The 23,800-nt window shown below is 46.2% G+C and overlaps 1 protein-coding gene across 5 annotated transcripts in view; it reads left to right on the forward strand.

Annotated features, from left to right (window-relative positions):
* The window catches only part of EWSR1 (EWS RNA binding protein 1), a 197,294-nt gene that overhangs the window by 56,553 nt on the left and 116,941 nt on the right, over positions 1 to 23,800 (forward strand). For 3 of the 5 annotated variants that reach the window (XM_030218209.1, XM_030218212.1, XM_030218210.1), the window contains exon 5: positions 1,734 to 1,751. The exons of the other annotated variants lie outside the window; for them this stretch is intronic. In XM_030218209.1, the coding sequence (XP_030074069.1) occupies positions 1,734 to 1,751 (18 nt within the window). The remainder of the gene's footprint in view (positions 1 to 1,733; positions 1,752 to 23,800) is intronic. 5 annotated transcript variants of the gene reach the window in all.

A 23,800-nucleotide genomic window follows, 5' to 3' on the forward strand; every position in this document is an offset into this window, starting at 1 on the left:
TCTCTGTCCCAGGAGAGCTCACAATCTGTCTTTCAAGGCTAGATTAATTTTGTATTACCCCAGATCTTTACTGTTGAAGGATCTGATCAACCTTGTTAAAGTCCTTGTATTCTCGCTCTACAGCTAGCTTGTAGAATGAGTAGCTCTCAGCAGAGCAGATTTTGGAATAAGAGCCAGTCCTTTGTCCTTTCAAGGCGATGGCAAAGTCAAGATGGCAGTTGGGGACATCTGCCAGTTTTCATTTACTTGTGTGCTTTGCTTAATGTGTCTGATGCTGACCTACTGAAGATGGTTTTCCTTTTTCACCTTGACCAATTCCTGTTTTTCAATGGGAAGAGGTTGGAGAGCTCCATCATTTGTATGTATATAGGGCACTGCACTTACAGGATGATAACCTTTGAGAAGACAGTCTTTGTGGTGTTTGAGGACAGTTATCCTTTTGAGATCCACTTCCTAAAGGTTACACTGGACTGATGGATTAAGGAAGCAATTGCTTCAGCTTACCTACTCAAGGGCAGACAAGTACCCCAGGCTTAGGCTTGGATGGAGTATTGCTTGATTCCTTTGCATGTTATTTGCAGGTCAGCAACGTGGTTGTCTCATTCCTTTATGAAACACTAGTAAAAAAAGCCCCGTTTCTGATGCAAATGAAACGGGGGCTAGCAATGTTTTCTTCTGTGTGCATGTGGGAGTGTGTGTGTCCCTGCCCTCTGGCCTCTCTCCCCTCCCCCCTCTGAGTCCTTCACTGTTACAGAGCCAGCGATTTGATTTCGTGTCTGCTGTTTTCCTTCACTGACTGTGTTACAGAGAGGGCGGGGCAGACACTCATAGGGAAACCGGATATCTCGCCCCCTTCACACTTCCGGCTGGAGGCTTCATAGAACGTTGGTGTTGCTTTTTATATAGAGAGATTACTGACTGGATGTGCAAGCAAAGCAGACTGCCTTTGGGCCTCGATGTTAGCTTAGGGGTTGTCAGATTCTTGCCCTTGTCAAGTACTGCTTTTGTACTTACTACTCACAGGAATGGTCTGGAGAGATGAAAAAGGAGAAATTAGGTCTTGCCTGCTAATTTTCTTCTCCAGACTATTCCCAAACTCTCCCTGAGAGATTTTCTGTGGTTTTGTAGGTGAAGATTCAACTACATGCATGTATGGCCAAGCTGTTGACTATATTTCTTGTTTCCTTTGCGTACATATAGTAGCGCTATAGAAATAAGTAGTAGTAGACTTTCCCCTTGAATTGGTTTTTTTTTTTTTTTTTTTTTTTGGGGGGGGGGGGGGGGGCTGCACAGGACTTTTAAAGGCAACATTGCACAGTGGTTCTTGGTCTCAATCTGCTGGCAGGTGTGTAAAATATGCACATAATTGCCCAGCTGTGCTAATATTAAAGAAAAGTAATCATACATCCTTTATGGAAAAGCTAAAAACTGGTGCGCCATTACAGAACCCCCCCCCCCCCCCACCCCACCCCCCGTATGTTCACTAGCTAAGTACTGTTGCATTGACTAGCTAAAATGAGTTGGGAATAAGGACAGTCACCATGTTTTTGTAAATGTAGGCTCATGGCACAAGTCCCAGTTCTAGTTGTGATTAAGATGAAAGACCAAAGGGGATTAGCATGATCTTTTGGGACAAAGAATATAAAGTAGAGCATATAGGTATTTTTTCAGTTGTTTGTCCATTTTCCACCTCTGATGGTGTCCCTTCTGCCTCTTGTTTTTGCTTTCCACAGTAGAAGGGACCAGTACAGGTTTGACACTCTGCTCAGTATTGCATGGGTTAATGCCATTTTCATTTTCTAATCTTCTGTTAACCCTTTAGGCTTTGCTTGTATAGCTTTTAATTCTATGAAATTTGCATATAACTGTCCTAAATTGCATGTAGTGCTACTCTACGGCCCTTATATTTGGTCACTGTTCAGCTCCATTTTTGTTTAATTAGCACTTAATATAATCCTACAGCTGTTCCTGTGTGGTCAGGTGAATAATACACAGCTTTGGGGTTTTTTTTAAATATAAATTTTGCTAAAGGGTAAACAGCATGATTAGATTGTCAGGTATTCAGCTCTCACCCTGCATGCTACATGAGTTCAATGAATTTCTAGCTAACATGTAGTTGTATATGCACTAAAAGTTTTGAAACTTTGCTTTTCAAATCTTAGGGTCTTATGTAAGTTTTGATTCCATGATTAGGAGTGCAAACTGTTGTGCCATTAAATATTGCAGACTTCTATACGTTTTGTGATCGGTGTGCATGGAGGAGGGGAATTTTTTAATGAGCAATTGAAGATGGTTTCCATAAAACTTGTGACTGTATAACTTGGGTTAGTAATTTGGGCTTCAGTGTTTTACTTTTAACTTGGGTTACGACTTCTGTGTACTTTGCAGTGCATCAGAAAAATACAGCTAGGAGCAGAAATCCTTTACCAGTCATGGTGTCAAAGCTCCAAGTTTAACACAGCCATTATGGATTTAAATTGTAACTATAAAATCTCTGAAAACAAAATGAAAATGTACAAATACATGTTTCCTTATCCAGCTAGACCAGCCCATATCAGCAGATTGTGTCCCTTTTCAAATGGCAGATGGAAGTAGAGATTCTGAACTGTTCTATTGATATTACTGGTATATATGTGCTGGTGCACACTGGAATCCTTCAGTATTTCTCTAACTCCAGCAGATGGTGAGGTTGGGATGGTGCTATAGGTAGGTGTCTTGGTCCTATCCCAGTTGAGCTGGTAGTGCTTGCAGCCTCCTGAGCTTTAGCCCATAGGCTCCAACTCAGCAGGCTTGCTGGCACAGATCCCTTGCTGTAGGGATGGAGGGCGGGCCTTCAGGGTTCTCCCTTCCTTGGGCCTCTGCAGGGATCAAACATAAAAAAAAATTGTAACTCTTTAATTTGGTTAGCTTTATTCCTACAGTGTGTCTGGTGGAATAAAGCAAATGAGTGAGGGGTAAGAGCTCACAGTAAGGAGTGTTTTCAAGTTTTGAGTGAATTAGGGAAAGTGGATTGTCCCAGTCTGTTCAGGTGAGTCATTTCTAAGTAGAGGCTGATTGAAACTGGTAGCTTTGGTTCTAGGCAGAGTTCACTGCTTGGTTTCAGCTGGAACCAAAGTTGAAACTGGAAATGTCATAACTGCCTGTAAGGAGACTTTAAGGGTGCCTGTGTTAAGTTTTCTTCTGCATTCTGAAGCAGTGAATCAAAACATGTTCATGTCAGTGTCTGAGATTCCTCTTGTTATGTTAAAAAGTCATTTTGAAAGAGAAGGTTTGTGTAGTAAAATTGATTTTCTTGTCATCCACCAGCAGAAGGAGACAGAGAAAATAGTTTCAGGTATCGTGCAGCCTGTAATGCTCGGTATTTTTTCTGTCTCCTAGGTGGACAGATGGTGCAGCTCCTGTCTGGGGTTTGGCTGCGGTGACTACTGGCCTGATTCTCCAGGTGGCAGTTGAGTGGGGGTTCTGGCTGCTTAGTTGGTCCTTCCACATTGACTGGGTGATACCTGGTGGTACCGGGTTCCTCAGCCGCAATGACACCTGGTGGTACTGGCTCCCTCCCCCTCCTCTTCAGCTTGCCTCCTGTTCTGTGAGGAATGTTAGAGTTTTAACACTCATCATTGAATGCAAGCAGATTCTTCCTGGAGAGGTCATGTTCACTGCAAGTACGCTTTCTTTTTGAGTTTGGGGGAAAAAAACCCTGCCATCCCTACAGAGTCTGAAGGCTTGTCTGTTGCGAAGCTTCGGTGCATGTTTCTCGGGCCTCTTGCCCATTGTTTTGATGGGTCATCTCGACACCCAGTTCTCCTCTCACCGGGCCACGTCCTGCCTTTTTTTCTTTAGCGTCTGTTTCCCTCTGCGCTGGTAGCGCATGTTTAAAAAAAAAAAAACTATCTTTAGCGTCCCTCAGTCATGTTTAAAAAAAATAAAATAATAATACTATAAGCAAAGGGGGACCGCGAAGCTAGGCAGGCGGTGAGGCCAGTCAGGCCTTTCTTCGGTTTCTAGTTCCCATGTCTTTTCTTTGGCTGCATCGACTCCCAGGCAGCACTCATTGGGACAAATGGCCTGTGGCTTTGTGAGGCAGGATTCTTTGGTGGCACAGCTGTCACCATGGTATCAGCTCTGGGCGAAGGTAATGCCACCCTCTATACAGCAGCGTGCATTTAGTTTGCCGTTGTGTATGGCTTGGTGGTACCTTTGGGTTTGGCATTCTTCTTTGGGATTTCAGTGTTTCCTGGCTCCGTCCTTTCTGGCCTGTCTTTCTCCCCTTGACTGTCTGGTATTGGGCTCTGGTTGTGTGCTCATGCCCTCTGGCAGCTGTTGGCATACAGGCTTCCTCACGCAGCCTAGGGGACTGTGGTCTCCTGGCTTCTGCTTGGTGGCTTGCTGGCCATGTTTCCTGGTTCCCTGGACTCGGGGCGACTATCTTTTTCAGCACAATCCGCGCCCCTGCCTTTACTAGGATTTTTTGCTCCACCACTGCTAGGGGGAGTGAATTTTTGCCTTGGGGTCTGTGTGGGTGCTCCACACTGTGGGCCTGTGCTACCTATAGTGCATTACTTGTTCAGCAATGGGACCTTGGCTTGTCAGCCTGGCATACATGTGTGGTGCATTGTTCCTTCTTGGAGCGGGCATCCTGTGGCTCAGGTGCTGGTATGCCTGTTTGTCTCTGGGCATCTTGGTACAGAGCTGGTTTATGTGGTTGCCTCTGCCTTCACCTGTGGGGCCTTGCTTCAGCTCTGGTGGGGAACCTAGACAGGTGATGGGGCCTAGCTCCTGCTTTGCCTGTGGTGCCTGCCTACAGCTCCTCTTTATTTATTTTTATTTATTGCATTTGTATCCCACCTATTTGCAGGCTCAATGTGGCTTACAGAGTTCTGTTATGACATGGTCTCAAGTTGTTGTTATTATACAATGTAACGAATGCCTTAGGCCTGAGGGGTCTCCGTTGCCTATGTTAAAGCAAGGCGAAGTGTTTTAACATAGCCTCTCGTCGGGTAGCCAAGGTTCCTAGTTCCAGTTCCCATCGTGAAGTCTGTTTCAGTTGTTGGCCATGGTGCTTGTATTTGGCTCAGTCTGTCTTGGGCATGGGTCTGGCTGGCGGGCCTTCCCTTTCTCCTGTTACTTGAGCCTGCCCTGGATCTGACTATGTCGAACCTCCCTACATTGCTCTGGCTTCAGCCCTTGAGCTTTTCTGGCTGTCAAGCCTAGCCTAGTTATGATTCTGCACATCGGGCCTAGCTCTGGGGTCTGGCTATTGAGCCTGTTCTAGCTCTGGCTCCATCTGATGCAGGCTTCTGCCATTGAACCTCGTCTGACTTCAGCCAAGGGGCCCTGCCGGTGCTGACCCTCATCCTCGGTTGTCAGGCCTTGCTTGGTCACTGCTCTGGCCATCAGGGCTGGCTTTGGAGTCTACTTCCGTTCCTGCCCTTAGAGCTTTATTCCGGCTGTGTTGGTGGAGCTTTCAAGCAAGCTTTGTCGGTCTGGCTGGCATTTGGATACCGAGTGGAGGAGTAGCCTAGTGGTTAATTCATTGAGCTTTGATCCTGGGGAATTGGGTTTGATCCCCACTGCTGCTCCTTGTGACTCTGGGCAAGTCACTTAACCTTTGCCTCAGGAACAAATAAATACCTGTACATACAATGTAAAACCCCTTTGAATGTAGTTGCAAAAGCCACAGAAAGGCGGTATTGCAAATCCCTTTCCCTTTCTATTCTTGGCTTGGATTTCCTTTTGGTTCTGGGGAGCTGTGCTCCGTCATTGGTTCATTTCCTGAGCACCCTTTTCCATGGTACAGGTGGGGGATCATCATGGAGTTCCGACTGGAGCGACACGGTCTTGGCTACTGTAACCTTACCTCTTTTTGCTTCCTTTGAGGTATTGCACTTTTATAGGCCCTGCCTCCCTCTCTGGTGTTTGGCTAGGGTCCAAAGTAGGTTTTCAGTGGTGGTGTGGCTTCCAGTATCCAGTTGTTTTTTTTGTTTGCACACTGCTGCGTTCCTTCTCTGGGAGTCTCACTTTGCCTTGTGATGGGCTTCTATCTGGCGACTGCTGGTGGTCCCTGTAGGGTGTTGCCTATGATAGACTCTTTTCTCTCCAGTGGTTCCATGTCTTTGTGCGCCCCTGTACTTGGAGCATGTGTGTCGGGAACTGATTTGCTGGTTCCTGGTGCTCCTTTGGACCTTCTGCACAGAATGTACGGGATCTGTGGGCGTTGAGCTTCGCTTGCTCAGCTTTCTCTCTTGGAACACGGGGGGGGGGGGGGGGTTGGTGCTCCTCTGTGCCCTTGACCCTTCGTTGACTGGTTCCACTCCTTGGATTGGGGACTCTATCTTTTACTGTAGGTCTCCAGGACTTTGGTTCTTGGGTTTATCCCACACAGATGAGGGCACTGCTTTGTCACATCCCATTGGTCTGGACTGGTCTGGTGGATCACAAGGAATAGAAAATTGTTTCTTACCTGATAGTCTTCTTTCCTTTAATCCAACCAGACCAGTCTAGACACCCAGCCTTTCTGACTTTCTCTGGTCCTGCTTTTTAGGTGTCGTGTCCTGCACCCGGGGGCCATAGTTGTGGTTATGGCCATAGCTACGAATGCTTGTTTTCAATTTCAAACTCGTGTCTCCTTGCTACGATTGCTATATATAGCTCCTGCTTCTGGTTGTGCTTCAACTGATTTCCCAGTTAGGGGAGGGTCTAATGGTCTGAGACTAAAGGTCCTGATAAATCTCTTGCCATTTTTCTGGTCGGGGTCTATGATTGGGCGCTGGGGCTCCCATGTCTTCTAGGTATACTTAGTTGGCTTGTGCTGTACCAGTACAAAGCTCCATTGCCTGGATATTTTGTCATACTGAGCATTACAAGCTACATGATACCCTTAAGGGGCAAAGTACTTGGAACTACGTTCTATCTCCTGCTGGTGGATTGACATAACCCCATTTGTCTGGATTTGTCTGGTGGGATTAAAGGAAAGAAAATTATCAGGTAAGAAATATAATTTTCCCATTTTGAGAAATGGGTTTTTAGATACACAAGCATGGACTCGTAATCATAGTCCAACATGGGAAATTGCTGTGAAGATCAGTAAGCGTCCCACGTAGAAGTCTGTACGCTGAAGTTGTATTTTGCATGTGATGAAACTAGGAAGTTGGTATTCTGAATAAATTCAGCATTTAATTATCAGTGATAGCTTATTGAACATTCGGTTACAGAGGTAACAGACCACCATCTCCCTTACGAAGTCTGCGTTCATTGGCAGAAATACAATTGGTTAATCTAAGGTCCTTTACAAATGTAAAAGCTACAGGGCAACAAATATTAGTAAGCGAAGGACCAGAACTTTGGAACCTGCTCCCATCTGCTATTGATATTAAAAACTGTGACATTCCAACAGTTTAAAGACCTGATTATTTAACAAATATCTGATTAGACCCACTTAATTTGATAATTCCTCACTTTGAAAGTGCCATGATTTTATAATCATCTGTAATTTGATTTTTAATTTGATTTTTATCTGAATTTATATTTTGTATGGATTAATTTTGTGTTGATATTCCCCCATTTCTGTAATCTGCTCTGAGCTGGCTGGTTGAGTGGAATATAAAGATTTGAATTAAATCTTCATAGAATGTGGTGCAGCCATGAAGGAGGCACAACAGCAGCTCTTCAAGCATACCTTCTCATTGGTGACCATGAGGGTTCGGATCTCAATTTGTGCTGGTGCTTCTGCTCTAGACCAGTAGTTGCTGGCTTCTCTGAAGGTGGCCTCACTGGAGTAATGTACAGCTTTTATTGCAGAATCACTGTATAATGGTAGCCTGTAGATGGCTTTGGTTGGGCAGTGGATGAATTCTCAAAGGCATGCTTTAGCAAGCTTCTTTTTCAGAGGTGCCTCCTCTTTGGGGAGGATTTGAGGCAGCCCCAGAGATTACCAGATCAGTGATAAGCAAATGCCAATGCTTCAGCTAGTAAGAACAGAGACTGGAGGAGATTTTGCTAGAGCAAGAGACAGGCTGGAGCCTCCTCCCCCCCCTCCCCTCCCAATAAGCCTGATAGGGCAGCCCTTTTGGGGGTCAAGAAGTCCCAAGGACTGTCTCCTCCCCTGGAGCCTCTGCCTCAAGCTCCCAGTGATAGGTGAGCCCAATTGGAGTGGGAGGTAGGCCTCATATTTCACCATGAGTGGGTCCTTATCACAACTTATAAAATAGTCCTTAGTCATAGTGTAAAAGACTTTTCTTGTATTGCTGTTACACAAAAAACTCAACAACGCAGTGTTTCGGCTTAAAGTGCCTGCTTCAAGAGGCTTGAAAATGTTGGTTCAGTAAGTGGCAATAAAAACAGTGGTTTACATACTGCAGAGGAGTGTCCTTTTCTCTGTGATCTTTCCAATGTCATTTGTTTATAGTGGATTATTTTGAAACATCTTTGTTTCTATTCAAGGTCTTTTTAAAGACCAATTGAGACCACATTTTGCTGCTATTTTTGCTGTTTGTTGCCACTTACTGAACTAACATTTTCAAGACTCCTGCAGGCACTTTAAACCAAAACACAGTATCTGGTGCCATGTCGAGTCTTTCATGCAACAGCAATACAAGAAGACTTTTACACTGCTATGACTATGGACTATTTTATAAGTGTTATGAATTAAAGTACTGTTCTATACTTTTATGTCCCATTGCCTGCTGAGCCTTTTCTGTCTCCCTCTGTGTTGTTTTTTTTGTTGTTGTTGTTCTTCATGGGATTCTTGTGTTTACGTGGTTCAGAAAATATGCACACATTTCCAAAGCCACAGTTCAGTGGATCTGAGGGAATGGGAGGAAGAGTTTCAGTTAATGGTAGACCACCAGGAGACCCCATGTGACCTAAGTCTTGAGGCAAAATGTGAAGTGTGAGCAGATCAGCTGTAGAAATGAGGCCAGAACGGCAAGAATTGATACTTTTTGGTACAATAGTGGCCACATCAAGAGCCTGTGTGTTCTCTCCTCCTCCCCAGTGTCCATGGTATGTGGGCCTTCACGGTCTCCTGGCAATTCCTGTTTCCTCGTCCAAAGGGTTGGAATACTCAAGGTTAGGTCTCATCCTAATGGATGCCACAGATTACTTTTTACTTGCTGCAAGTGCTCTCTCTGAAAGTAAGGGTTACTTGGTGCAAGTTATTGATAACTGTACACATAAGAACATAAGCTTTGCCATACTAGGATAGACCGAAGGTCCAAGCCCAGCATCCTGTTTCCAATAGTGACCAATCCAGGTTACGAGTACCTAGCAAGATCCCAAAACAGTACAATATATTTTATACTACGTACCCTAGAAATAAGCAGTGGGTTTTCCTAAGTCTGGCAACAAATTCAAGTTTAATTATACATTGAGTGAAGAAATATTTTCTCCAATTTATTTTAAATTTACTACTTTGTAGCTTCATTGTATGCCCTCTAGTCTTTTTTGATAAGAGTAAACAAAGCAATTCACGTCTCTCTCTCTCTCACACACACCACTCATAGGTGGCCTTCACTGAAAATGTCCGTTATGTTTGGAGCCTGTTTGAAGCAAAAGCACTTGTTAAAGTTTATGGCGCATTACTAGGGCTAAGCAAGCTTGTCTATGGTCTGTGAGAAGACCAAGAACACAGAAGGTAGCTAATTGCCCTACTAGATCATAAATAAGGGAATAACTTATATATACAAATCTGACTGATTTGCAAAACCAGAGCTTTATACTAAACACTAGGGATGTCGTCCCATCCCGTTTATCATTTTTGTCGCCCTTTTCTGTACCTTTTCTAATATGCTATATCTTGTTTGAGATGTAACCAGAATTGCATACAGCAGTGTTTCCCAAGGCTTGTCCTGGAGTACCTCTTGCCAGTTAGGTTTTCAGGATATCCACAATGAATATGCATGAGACATCTGCGTATAATGGAGGCAGTGTATGCAAATAAAGTTCATGTATATTCATTGTGGATCCTGAAAACCTGACTTGCAAAGGGTACTCCAGGACTGGACTTGGGAAACGCTGGCATACAGGTGCACCATGGAGCGATACAAAGGCATTATGGCTTTATTTTTGTTTTCCATTCTTTTCCTAATACCTAACATTCTATTTGCTTTCTTAGCTGCTGCCTCACACTGAGCACAGAGTTTCAATGTATCAATGATGACACCCAGATCTCAGTGAATCTTAATGTGGAACCTTGCATCCCGTATCTATAGTTTGGGTTCCTCTTTCCCACATGCATCACTTTGCACTTGCTCACTTTGAATGTCATCTGCCGTTTGGATGCCCATTCTCATAAGGTCCTCTTGTAATTTTCACAATCCTTTTGTGATTTAACAATAACTTTGTATCCTCAGCAAATTATTACCTCACTAGTTTCTCCCATCTCTAGATCATTTATAAATATTAAAAAGCAGCAGTCCCAGCACAGACCCCTGTGGAACCCCACTATCTACCCTTCTTTGAGAATACTGACCATTTAACCCTGCTCTCTGTTTTTTGATCTCATAAGCATTCCACCTCCTTGGCTTACATGAGGGTGTGGAGGCTGTGCACTGGTGCCTCAAGAGACCGCTCTCCTTGTGGCAGGCTCTGTTGTCCACCATCCTGGCCCCTTTGCAGTTACGTCTGGCCCTTAACACCTTGAAGGACCAGGAGGAACCTTTTTCCTTAGCGCAGGCAGCAGATGAATCCATCAACTGGTGGGTTGTGTCCGTCTACCAGCAGATGGAGATAGAGATCACTGACTTCAGTGAGTGGTATTGGACTACCAGCCCCACTGTAAGCTAATATATCTCTATCTCCAGCAGGTGGTGGACGTCTCCTTACCAGCTCCTGGATTTTCTGCTTTGGGACTCCTGGGCTGCTGTTTGCTAGCCAGTTGAGTGTGGGGGCGGTTGGCACTGGTGTCATCCTTGGCGGCATACCTCTTTTGGGGGTCCCTGCCTCACCCCGTGTCCCACATCGGTATCTCTTCCTGCCTTGCCTTGCTTTCCTCTGTAACCTTCCTAACCTAAAAAAGAGATTTGACGGGAAACAGCAGGACCTGTGTTGAAAATAAATATTAGAGACTTTTTCAGCGTTGCTGAACAGAGTGGGAACTCCGGCTCTCCGTTTGAGCTGTCCTGTCAGTGTTCGTCGCAGGGAGACTCATTTGCAGTGCAGGGCGAGTGCTTTGATTTTTTTTTTTTTTTTCTCTCGGCTTCATGTGGAGACTCGTTATGGCCGCCAAAGTTATCCAGCGCTGCTCCCGCTGCGGTAAAAAGAGATCCGCAGCGGGGCTTTGTGTAGCGGGTTGCTCCAAGTCTGTGCCAGCTGATGCTGCGGCCGTAGAACTGTCAGTTTCCCGTGCTGAGAGCGCAGATCCGCGCGCCATTTTGTCTCTCCCAGCCGACGCGGCTCCCACCAGTCAGCTGATGACGGTTTCGGAGCCATTGCTGGCAGCCGAGTCAGAGACTCTTCCTGCAGCTCCAGCACGTTAGGATTCCTATCTCGTTTGTGGGGGCTCTGGGGATCCATTTTCACCAGAATTTGTTCTGCTTTCCTGTTAAAGCTGCCTCTCAGCCTGTTCCTCAGGCTCCTGTGCTCCCTGTTCTTTCCTCGGAGGCAGGATTTGAGCATTTATCTGCTCAGGATTCTCTCCCTTCTAAGAGGAGGGGAACTGCTATTTCTGAGGCAGTTCCTTTGGGACCTGGGTCCTCTTTGCCCTCCTTGGCTGCTCTGTCAGGGAACCCTTCGTCCTAGAACAGAAGATTTTGAGGAAGGGGAATTAAAACAGGAAGAGCCTGATGACCACACTGTGGTGCGGGCTTTTCATAAGGATGAACTAGCCTCGCTGATTTCTAATGCGTTGGCGGCGTTGGACATTGCTGATCCAGAGTCTACGTCCTGTTCGGTCAATCTTAAGATGACCAGTACCCTTAAGCCTTCTAAGGCGTTTCCAGTTCATGAGGCTATTCAGGAGCTCATTTCTGCACAATGGGCTGATCCTGAGGGGAGTTTTAAGGTGGCCAAAGCTATATGTCGCCTTTTATCCCATGGTTTCAGATCAGGCAGACAAGTATGTTCTTCCGACTGTGGATGCCTTAGTAACCGCAGTCACAAAAAAAGACAACTCTTCCAGTTGAAGGAGGGGTTGCATTGAAGGGATACGCAGGACCATCGCCTAGAGGCTTCTTTAAAGCATGCTTTTGAGGTGTCGGCGTTGGCTCTTCAGGCGTCTATTTGTAGTTCATATTCATCCAGGGTATGTCTTAGTTGGCTTCATCAGGCGCAAGAGCAAGATCTGGAGGAAGGTTCTCGTTTAGAATCTGTTTCGGCCTATTTGGAATCTGACTTGGCTTATCTAGCTGACTCCCTTTATGATTTGGTTCGTTCTTCAGCTAAGCTTATGGCTCTGACGGTGTCTTCTCGCCACCTGTTATGGCTGTGCCATTGGTTGGCAGATTTGGCCTCTAAGCGGAGACTTGGCTTACTTTTAGAGGTAGACTTCTCTTTGGAGAAGATTAAGAAGATTGTCAAGGATTTGGGTGACTCGAAGGGTCAATGTCTCCCTGAGGATAGAGCTCGGTCTGCTGCGAGGCCCTCCTCTAATTCTTCTGCTCTCTCAGTTCAGAGAGGTTCACCGTTATCGTCCTGGTCAGCCAGCTCCTAACTTTCAGCGGAGCCACTTTCAGCAGCGTTCTTCCTTTCGCAATGATAAACGCTCTGCAGCCTCCTCTTCACGTCCCGGGCCTGCAGGACGTCCTTCACAATGATGGGGCGCAGGTTCAGTCTTCCGTTCCAAAGATTGGAGGTCGGCTGACCTTGTTCTTCGAAGAGTGGGCCAATATTACGTCAGACAGTTGGCTTCTATATATTATCAGAGACGGTTACAAGCTAGAGTTTTCTTCGCCCGTCGGTGACGTTTTCTTGGAATCCCGTTGTGCATCTTCTGCCAGACGGGTGGCTCTGCAAGAGACTATCCGTTCCCTTTTGGTCTCGGGGCGATTGTTCCTGTTCCACCTTCTGAGATTCGGACGGGTCGTTATTCCATTTATTTTGTGGTACCTCGAAAGGGAGGTTCCTTTCGGCCCATTCTTGATCTCCGCAAGGTAAATCAGTTCTTGAGGGTTCGTCATTTTCGCATGGAAACATTGCGGTCCGTGGTAGCAGCGGTTCAGCCAGGAGAGTTTCTCACGGCTTTGGACATCAAGGAGGCCTATCTTCACATTCCTGTTTGGCAGCCACATCAGAGGTTTCTCCGCTTTGCCGTCCTAGGACATCCTTTCCAGTTCAGGGCGCTTCCCTTTGGCCTTGCTACAGCACCTCGGACTTTCTCCAAGGTCATGGTGATTGTGGCAGCATTTTTAAGAAAGGAAGGGATCAGGGTTCATCACTACTTGACGACTGGTTGATTTGGGCCGATTTAGCTCGGGAAAGCCACAGGGCTACTGACAGTTATTTGTCTGTTGCGGTCGTTGGGCTGGATGATCAATCTGCCCAAGAGTCAGTTTGGTACCTTCTCAACAGCTGGAATACATAGGTGTTCGCTTTGACACAGTGTTGAGACGTGTTTTCCTTCCAGAGGAGCGTGTTCTCAAGCTTCATTCTCAGGTAGCCGGTCTGCTCCGGTTGTCCAGTCCTCGAGTGTGGGATTATGTTCAACTTCTCGGTTCCATGGCAGCAACCTTGGAGGTGGTTCCTTGGGCCAGAGCTCACATGAGACCACTTCAGTCTTCCCTTCTGTTCAGGTGGTCCCCGGTGTCTTAGGATTATCAGCGCAGGCTCCCTTGGCTTTCCAGGGCGAAGCGCAGCTTGACGTGGTGCCACGGCCCTCACTTGCGGAAGGGTGTTTCTCTGGCAATACCTCAGTGGATTGTAGTGGTCATGGATGCCAGTCTGTTGGGTTGGGGAGCTCTTTGTCTGAAACGGTGTGCCCAGGGGACATGGTCATCGACCAAGGCCGGTTGGCCGATCAATCGCCTGAAACTCAGAGCAGTTTTCTGTGCCCTCCTGCAGTTTCAGTCCCTAGTGGAGGGGAAGCAGGTCCGAGTTTAGTCGGACAACACGTCGGCAGTAGCCTACATCAGTCAGGGTGGCACCAGGAGTTCAGCTCTGGTGACAGAAGTGGCGCAACTTCTTCAATGGGCGGAGGCTCATCTGGAGTGCCTGTCGGCGGCTCACATTGCGGGGAGCAGCAATGTTCAGGCAGATTTTCTCAGCTGAAACGTCCTGAATCCGGCGGAATGGGAGTTGGTGGAGGAAGTGTTTCAGTTGATATGTCGGACTTGGGGGACGCCGACGATAGATCTCATGGCGACCCAGTGCAATGCCAAGGTAGCCCGGTTTTTCAGTAGAAGGAAGGAGCCCAGATCTGCAGGGCTGGATGCTCTTCAACAGTGGACGGTCAGCGATCTTCTATATGTTTCCTCCCCAGCCATTAATCGGGCGCGTTCTGCGGCTTGCTATGCACCCGGGTCGGGTCGTTCTGGTGGCTCCAGATTGGCCTCGGCGTCCTTGGTATGCTGATCTAGTTCGTCTGCTGGAGGAACTGCCTTTGAAGCTTCCAGTCCTACCAGGCCTCCTCCATCAGGGGCCAGTAAGCATCGAGGATCCCTACCACTTCGGTCTTAGGCCTGGCTATTGAGAGGTCACGTTTGAGGAAAAAGGGCTATTCTGATGTTATAGCCACTCTTTTGCAGGCTCATAAGCGATCCACTTGCACAGTGTACGCCCGTGTTTGGCGCACCTTCGTGTCAGGAAGTATTTTTTCACGGAGAGGGTGGTGGACGCTTGGAATGCCCTCCCGCGGGAGGTGGTGGAGATGAAAACGGTAACGGAGTTCAAACATGCGTGGGATATGCATAACGGAATCCTGTGCATAAGGAATGGATCCTCAGAAGTTTAGCTGAAATTGGGTGGCGGAGCAGGTGAGGGGAAGAGGGGGTTGGTGGTTGGGAGGCTAGGATAGAGGAGGGCAGACTTATACGGTCTGTACCAGAGCCGATGATGGGAGGCGGGACTGGTGGTTGGGAGGCGGGAAATACTGCTGGGCAGACTTATACGGTCTGTGCCCTGAAAAGGACAGGTACAAATTCAAGGTAAGGTATACACATATGAGTTTGTCTTGGGCAGACTGGATGGACCATGCAGGTCTTTTTCTGCCGTCATCTACTATGTTACTATGAGCGTCTCCTTTTCAGGCTTCGGTGCCTCAGTTCTTGGCTTTTTTGCAACAGATTACAGAAAGATGTAGCCTATAACTCCGGGTACAGGTAGCAGCCCTGGCATGTTTTTGGGGTAGAGTTTCAGGATCCCCTTTGGCGGCGCATCCGGACGTGGTTCATTTTTTGCAGGGGTGGGAGCTCATCTGTACCCTCCCTTATGTCAGCCCTGTCCGGCTTGGAACCTTAATCTGGTTCTGAAGGCGTTGCAGAACTCTCCCTTTGAGCCTGTGCGTAAGGTTTCTGAGAGAGTCCTCACCTTAAAGACAGTATTTTTAGTAGCTATTGCTTCGGCGCAGAGGATTTCCAAGATTCAAGCCCTCTTGTCAAGATCCTTTTCTGCAGTTCTCGGAAGTGGGAGTTACTTGCGCACGGTGCCTTCCTTTTTGCCGAAGGTTATCTGTTTTTCATCTCAATCAGCCTCTTTTTCTGCCTTCCTTTCGGGAGGAGGATTTTCCAGGGACATTTCGTAAGCGCCATTTGTTGGATGTGCGTCGCGTCCTCCTACGTTACTTGGAGATGTCTAATGGCTTTAGAGGCACAGAACATTTGTTTGTTCTTTCTGGTTTTCGTCGTGGCTTAGAGGCTTCTAAACCTACTATTGCTAGATGGCTTACAGAGGCTGTTTCCTCAGCGTACTTCTTAGCTGGTTGGATTGCGCCTACGCCTTTGCGGGCACACTCCACTAGAGCGCAAGCTGCTTCATGGGCGGAGTCATCAGTTTTGTCTTTGCAAGAGATCTGTTGGGTGGCTACTTGGTCTTCTGTTCACTCTTTTTCCAAGCATTAGAGTGGATGTGGCAGCCAGATCCGATGCTGCTTTTGGATCGGCAGTTTTGACTAGGGGGGTGACGGGTTCCCTCCCTATTTAGATACTGCTTTGATACATCCCACCAGTTGATGGATTCATCTGCTGCGTGCGCTAAGGAAGGTAAAATTGTCTTACCTGATAATTTTCTTTCCTTTAGCTTCAGCAGATGAATCCAGCATTCCTCCCTGATTTACCGTTGCAATTTTTTTTATCTGTTCACTTGGGGAAGTTGTTGTTCCTCTCTTCCACATGTTTCTTTGTTTTCTAGTTATCTTACAAGTTATACATTTGGAACCAATTTTATCTTCAAGTTATGAAGTGTTCTCATGTTGTTTCTCTTCGGGTGAGGAAGGTTTTCTGGTTGTCTGGAGCTACTGTTGCTTTGTGGTGAGACATATATACTAGCTTACAGAGGGGCTGGTAGTCCAATACCACTCACTGAAGTCAGTGATCTCTATTTCCACCTGCTGGTAGACGGACACAGCCCACCAGTTGATGAATTCATCTGCTGCAGCTAAAGGAAAGAAAATTATCAGGTAGGACATAATTTTAGCTTGGTTCATAGGGAAAATTCAAGGTTTTTCCCTGGTGGCTCAGCCTGATGTATGAAGCACCTTTGCTGCTGCTGCTACAGTTTTCTCCAGTGGAACCTTAACTTGGTTCCCAGTATACTGGTGAATCTGCGTTTGAGCCCTTGAAGCACATCACTTTGGTCAGGAGGTTTTGAGTTGCAGGCCTTATCCTGCCAGAATCTGTAGTTGAGGCTCTCGGAGCATTTGGTCTTCATTAAGACAATTCTGTTCTACTTATGAAAGGTAGTCTTACCATTCCACCTCAATCAGGCAGTGGTTCTCTCAGCCTTTGAACATGGAGAGGTTTTGATCCCTCTCGCATGGTCCATAAGTTGGATGTGAGGAGGGATTTGCTACATTACAGTCCCTTTCATAAAGTCGATACTCTCCTGTTCCAGGGACTGTTGAAAGAGCAGTGGCCTCTAAGGCTTCTATAGCACACTGTATGAAGTTATTGAAGTGGCCTACGTAAGGTTGCATAGAATATTGCAAGCGACATGACCACATCACACCATTTTTGCAAAAACATCATTGGCTACCAGTACAATACAAGGCTAAATTTTAAACTTTCTGATCGTCAAGGCCCTGAAAGGAAATGGCCCCTAGTATCCGAAGCATAGGATGATCCTCCACACACCGCCAAGGACATTAAGGTCCTCCCAAATACTTACACTAACTACACCCTCTCCAAAAGACATTACACAATGTGATACCCGCAAGCCAGCCTTCTGGAGTAGCCCCCACATTCTGGAATGCATTGCCTTAAAGGCTCCGCTTAACACAAGACTATCTGTACTTAGGAAGCAGGTGAAAGCTTGGCTCTTCAACCAAGCCTTTAATGGAAGAAGTAACTTGTTAGTCTCACTCACACACACAACGATTGACTCAGGCTGCACACTGCAGCAGGACATGTTTATCCACTCCTACCCTAGCTGAGATAATATTTAACCATCTCTCTGACATGATCAACTTTCTTCAAATCAGTCATCTTACTTCCTAATTCTTCCTACTTTTTCTCATCTATATGTTACAACTTTGTCTTACCTTTCACTACCAATTATAATGTCCTATTACGTATTGTGTTGTCATTGCAAGTAGTATACGATGCCATACTTTGTATTGAATATTTTTACTGCTGTAATTGCCTATTACTCATGTTTGATCTATTCTTACTGTACACCGCCTTGAGTGAATTCCTTCAAAAAGGTGGTAAATAAATCCTAATAAAGGTGAAAGTTCTTCCGGAGGGACTTCGAGCTCATTCAGTGGGAGCTCAGGTGGTAGCAGCAGCAGCCTGGGCAGTTTCACCAGAAGATATCTGTAGGGCTGCTATTAATTGAGTTTCTGCCAGGTAGTTGTGACCTGGATTGGCCACTGTTGGAAGCAGGATACTAGGCTAGATGGACCATTGGTCTGACCCTGTATGGCTGTTATGTTCTTTAGTCGTACTTTTATGAAGCATTATCAACTTTTAGGAGGCCTTGTTGTCACTCTCTCCCTGTAAGTGACTATGGTGCATCCTGCTGGTATGGAATGTCTAACTGGATGATGATTTCCTTGAATCCTGCTAGACAAGATCAGGACGCACCCTAGAAGACTGTTATGCATGGGGTCTCTTAGGGATTCGGTCTGCTTTTCTTAATGCTCTGAATCGTAAGAAGTTTTGATATGTTCTGCAGCAGTTTCCCTAAAGGGGAATTTTTGTATTTGGGCCCTATACTACTTGAGCAGTAGTGATAACTGAAGGAATCCAGCATGCACAAACTCATAATCAGTGATGTCTCCAGAACAGTTCAGGCTTGTCTCCATTTGCTGGTTGGGAAGGGACACCGCCTGTTGGTATGGACTAATCTAGAGAGATTCGATGAAAGGAAATTTAACAGGTATGAATACATTTTCCATTATTTTGGTAGCATCCTGTGATTTGGGAGAGATACCAGTGCAAGAAATGGTATTCAAAGCTGATGAGTCAGAGCAACTGAATGAAATCTCTATAAACCTGGAAGATGTAATGGCGCAGTTTGACAAATTGAAGAGTAGCAAATCTGGACTGGGTGGTATTTATTCCAGACTACTGATTGAATTGAAAAATGAACTTGTGGAACTATTGTTTGTAGTATGTAATAAAATCAAGCATGGTACTGGAAGATTGCAACTGCACCTCAAATTTTGTGTGCAATTCTGGTCACCGCATCGCAAAAAGATCTAGTGGAATTAGAAAAGGTTCAGAGGAGAGCAAAGACAATAATAAAGGGGTTGGGATGACTTCCCTATGAAAAGCTAAAATGGCTAGGGCTCTTCAGCTTGGAGAAAAGACAGCTGTGGGGAGAAATGGTAGAGGTCTATAAAATTAGTGTAGCGGGTAGAATCGCTTGTTTACTGTTGCCAAAAATACTAGGACTAGGGGGCACACAATGAAGCTACAAAGTAGTAAATTTAAAATGAATTGAAGAAAGTATTTCTTCACTGTGTGTTAAACTCTGGAATTAATTGCCAGAAAATGTAGTAAAAGCAGTTAGCTTAATGGGGTTTTTAAAAAGGCTTGGATAGCTTCCTAAAAAGAAAAGTCCATAAGCTGCTATTAAAATGGACTTGGGGAAAATCCACTGTTTATTTCTAGGATAAGCAACATAAAATGTATTGTACTGTTTTGGGATCTTGCCAGGTACTTGTAATCTGAATTGACAGGATGCTGGGCTTGAATGGCCTTCGGTCTGTTCCAGTTTGACAATACTTAATGTTCTTGTGTTCCGTATGTCCCCATGGGATTGGATCCATTACCGACTGCTGGAATAGTTCCTCCCGTAGAGAATCCAGGATCTAGGGATGGGGGTATCCCTGCAGTAGGGATACTCCAGTCTACATCTGGCATACTAAAATCACCTAATAGTACGTCTTCCTTTCACAGCTATATTTTGAATGTCTTAGTTAAATCTGTCCATTTCTCCTGTCTGTGAAGGCCTGTATATCACGCTAATGTAAATACATTTTCCATTCCCTCTTTCCAGACTGACTCAGCTCCTGTTTCACTCTATGCCCTGCAGTTGTGTGGCTTTAATATTATCTTTAACATATAATGCCACTCCCCCATTTTTTCCTACCCTATTTTTCCTGAACACATTGTAGCCCGGTACAACCATATCTCAGTCATGGTTCTCTTCTGGGACTGCCACTAAATCCAAATCAGCCTTTTCCATCACAACCTCTAGTTCCAAAACCTTATTTCTCATACTGCAGGCACTAGTGTATACTGTTTTCCAGATGTTACTCATTTTTCCCATTTATGTAGAAGTATTTAATGCTTCACTTATCTGAGGACTTGTATGGGGGCTTTGATCACTTAGCACCACCAATTCTAGTTAAAGCCCTCTTCAGTAGGACACATTCTGCATCCTTGGCTTTTGTCTGATATGTGGTGTGCAAACCTCAATTTCTTCCCTTAGCAATCAAACTGGTCTCCATCCTGGACTTCCTGCAGTCTTGCCTAGAACAGGAATTAAGTCTCAAGTTCTTTGAGCTTTGGGGGAAATAGATGGTATGCCACATGAAAGTTCAAACCATAGCTCTGATGTCTCACCTTTGGTGTGATTTCTGGTAGTCTTGAAGCACATTTGGTACTCTGTCCTAGTGGGACCACCATTCAAGCCTTTGAAGCAAGCTCTGAAGGGTCAAAGTTGGTGTCCTTGGTTGTCATTTTTTCAGCATGGTGGATTTGAGTTGCAGGTCTTCTGCAGGAAGCTGTACTTGTGCTTTGCAGATGACACGATCTCTCTTCATACAATCCTGTCATTGTCAAAAAGTGGTTTTCTCATTTTATGTGAATCTGGTGGGGTGTTTCCCAGCCTTTGATAGGGGATCACTATTCTTTTCCCAGAAGCTCCATAGATTGAATGTTTAAAGGGTGCTCTTCTGGAAATCTGACAGTCTTTGAGTCCATGCAAAGGGAATTTGACTTCTGGCAGTGCTTTGGGGACTTATGCCCACCCATTCTTTGTGGGCACACTTGCTTCAGAAGATATCTGTAGGGCAGCAGCCTGGTGAAATCTTCATTCCTTTTGTAAAACATTGCGAGGTTGATCTGGCCATGGAGGAAGTATCCTTTAGTAGAGCTCTCATTCAGGAAGCCTTGTCTTCCCCTGGCCCATGACATACTGCTTTTGTACCTCTCATTCATCTGGCTTAGTCTAGCAGGAGAACAAGATGAAATGTAGTCATACCTGTTACGCAAGTACATAAGTATTGCCATACTGGGACAGACCCGATGGTCCATCAAGCCCAGCATCCTGTTTCCAACAGTGGCCAATCCAGGCTACAAGTACCTGGCAAGATCCCAAAAAAAGTACAGTATATTTTATTCTGCTTGTCCTAGAAATAAGTGGATTATCCCCGTCCATTTTAAGAATGGTCTATGGACTTTTCCTTTAGGAACCATCCAATTTTTTTATTTAAACCTCGATAAGCTACCTGCTTTTACTACATTCTCTGACAACAAATTCCAGAGTTTAATTACACGTTGAGTGAAGAAACATTTTCTCCGATTAGTTTTAAATTTACTACTTTCTAGCTTCATTGTGTGCCCCCTAGTCCTGATATTTTTGGAAAGAGTAAACCATCAATTCACATGTACCCGTTCCACTCCACTCATTTTATAGACCTCTATCATATCTCCCCCTCAGCCGTCTTTTCTCCAACCTAAAGAGCCCTAGCTGCTTATTTTCGCCACCCTTCTCTGTACCTTTTCTCTCTTAATATAAGCCCATCTACATATAATCAGATAACATTCTCCTTCACTTCATTTTTTTTTCAGAGGAACAAATGTTAATTTGAGTTATAAACCGGTGGTTTATATTCCAGTACCTGTAATCTTCCTTCCTTTCCCTCCCTCTCCCCAGGGGCATCTGACATTCCTCCTACAGCCAGCTGTGCCCAGCCCCCTCAACTGGAAATGCTCAGTCTCTCCTTGTAATATCAGCCTTCCCGTGCCTGTCCTACAGCCATGGTGAACAGGGACAGGAGTGATCCTCCTGTGCTCTTGCAGTCTCTATAGTTAAAATGGCTTTCATGAGCTTCAGTGGCAGTCTTGCTATTGGAACTTAACAGCTGCACAGGTATAAGCAAACTTACCAGTGGATCACAGTGACTGTAAGGTAGGCCCTGGGAGGGGGCCCAGGAGCTTAGCCGAGATTGGGTGGCAGAGCCGGGGGGGGGGGCGGGGATAGTGCTGGGCAGACTTTTACGGTCTGTGCCAGAGCTGGTGGTAGTGCTGGGCAGACTTACACAGTCTGTGCCAGAGCCAGTGGTGGGAGGCGGGGCTGGTACAAATCAAAGTAGGGTATACTCAAAAAGTAGCACATATGAGTTTCTTGATGGGCAGACTGGATGGACCGTGCAGGTCTTTTTCTGCCGTCATCTATGTTACTATGTGTTCTCAGCAGCCATTTCCTTAGCAGCAGCAAATGAATCCATTAACTGATGGGTTGTATCCACCTACCAGCAGGTGGAGATAAGAGAACACTGAAAAACCATAGTGCCTCTTGGCTAGCCCTAACTGCCTTCAGTATTTCTGTATCTCCCAGAAGGTGGGGCTGTAGCTCGATCAGCTCCTGGATTTCAGACTGCCTGGGGTGGCTCTTGTGTTTTGCCAGTTGAGCAGGAGTGTTGTGGCTGGTGGTGCCCATTTCAAAGGCATATAGGTTCGCCCTTTCCCTGCCTTACCCATTCCCCCCGCCTTTTACTGCGTGGCTGTTCTGAGTCTTTTTCCAGAGATTCCGTCATCAGCCCCGCCCCCACCGTCATCGCCCCGCCCAAAACGTCACAAACCCCGCCTCTGTCGCCATTAACCCCCCCCCCCCCCCCCCCCCCCCCCCCCCGGCCAGCCGAAAAACTGCCCAAAACCAGCACCGAAAAAAGAAAACGAGCCCAAAAAACCGCAACCCGCCACAGGCAAAAGTTTCCCACGGCGGGTTGCGGAAAACCACCCATCTGGCAACCCTGCCTGCTTTAGACTTAGTCCCGCCCACCCACTCCTACAGTGACATGTCTTATATAACCTCCCTATCAACCCATTCATTACTTTTACCTCACCCATTTCTATTCTTCTATCACCTTCTCCCACTACTCCAACCAGAGTTACACCTAATCACACTGACCACCCTTCAACATCTTCAGTTCTTCTGTGACTGTTCTCTTGTGCTTGACTGCTTAAATATTAAATGCTTTACTTTTTGTCTATTTAGATTGTAAGCTCTTTGAGCAGGGACTGTCTTTCTTCTGTGTTTGTACAGCGCTGCGTACACTTTGTAGCGCTCTAGAAATGTTAAATAGTAGTAGTAGTAGATTCTGGTTATGTGCAGCTTGACCGGAGCTCGTTGACTTTATGTTCCGCGGTGATAGTGGTGCCCTGCTCCTCCGGGGCGGTCCCGCGGATGCCGTTCCGAACGGGGTAAGTTTTGGTGCAAAGCTGCCATTTTATTGCCATATTTCCGTCCAGTCGGGCGATGGCTGCTGAGGGAGTTCAGCGCTGCTCCCGTTGTGGTAAACGCAGATCAGCAGCGGGGCTGTGTAAAACGTACTCCTTAGACGCTCATGCTAGTATGAGCATGATGAGCGATGTTTCTTCCCGCTCGATGGAGCTGGCATCGGGAGCCATTTTGGAAGTGCCGCATGTCTCGACCCACGTGGTTGCGGAGGAGTCTGAGTGCAGGGGGACGCCTCGTTTAGAGGCTGCCAGAGGAGCTCCTACATCCATTTCTCCTAATTTGGAGGCAGAGGAGTTTGTGCTTTTAATGCATATGGCGTTCATGCTGAAAAGAGCTCTGCCGCAGGTGTCTGACACTGCGTTGCATCCTGACTTCCCTCTGGGTGCTGAGGCCCCGGGGGTGGCTTCAGATGTTATTTCCTCCCCCGAGCGTTGGAAACACTATGTTTACATAGACTGGTAAATTTCCTTTTGAAAGTGGCGTATATCCCGTGCTCTGGCAGGCCCTCAGGGATGGATGATCCAGAGGAGGGTGTCTGCCACTGGATTTGGATGATCCCAGTGCGGTCCGGATTTTCCACCGCGACGAGCTGCCAGCTCTTATTTCTGAGGCCCTCTCGATTGATGATCCTGCTGAAGGCGAGGCCTCCTCTGTTAATCTTAGGATGGCAAGTACTAAGAAGCCTACTCGGGCCTTTCCGATGGCATGACTCCATCCAAGAGCTTATTTCTGCTCAATGGTC

Source organism: Microcaecilia unicolor, chromosome 11 (assembly GCF_901765095.1).
Source record: "Microcaecilia unicolor chromosome 11, aMicUni1.1, whole genome shotgun sequence".
Lineage (NCBI taxonomy): Eukaryota > Metazoa > Chordata > Amphibia > Gymnophiona > Siphonopidae > Microcaecilia > Microcaecilia unicolor.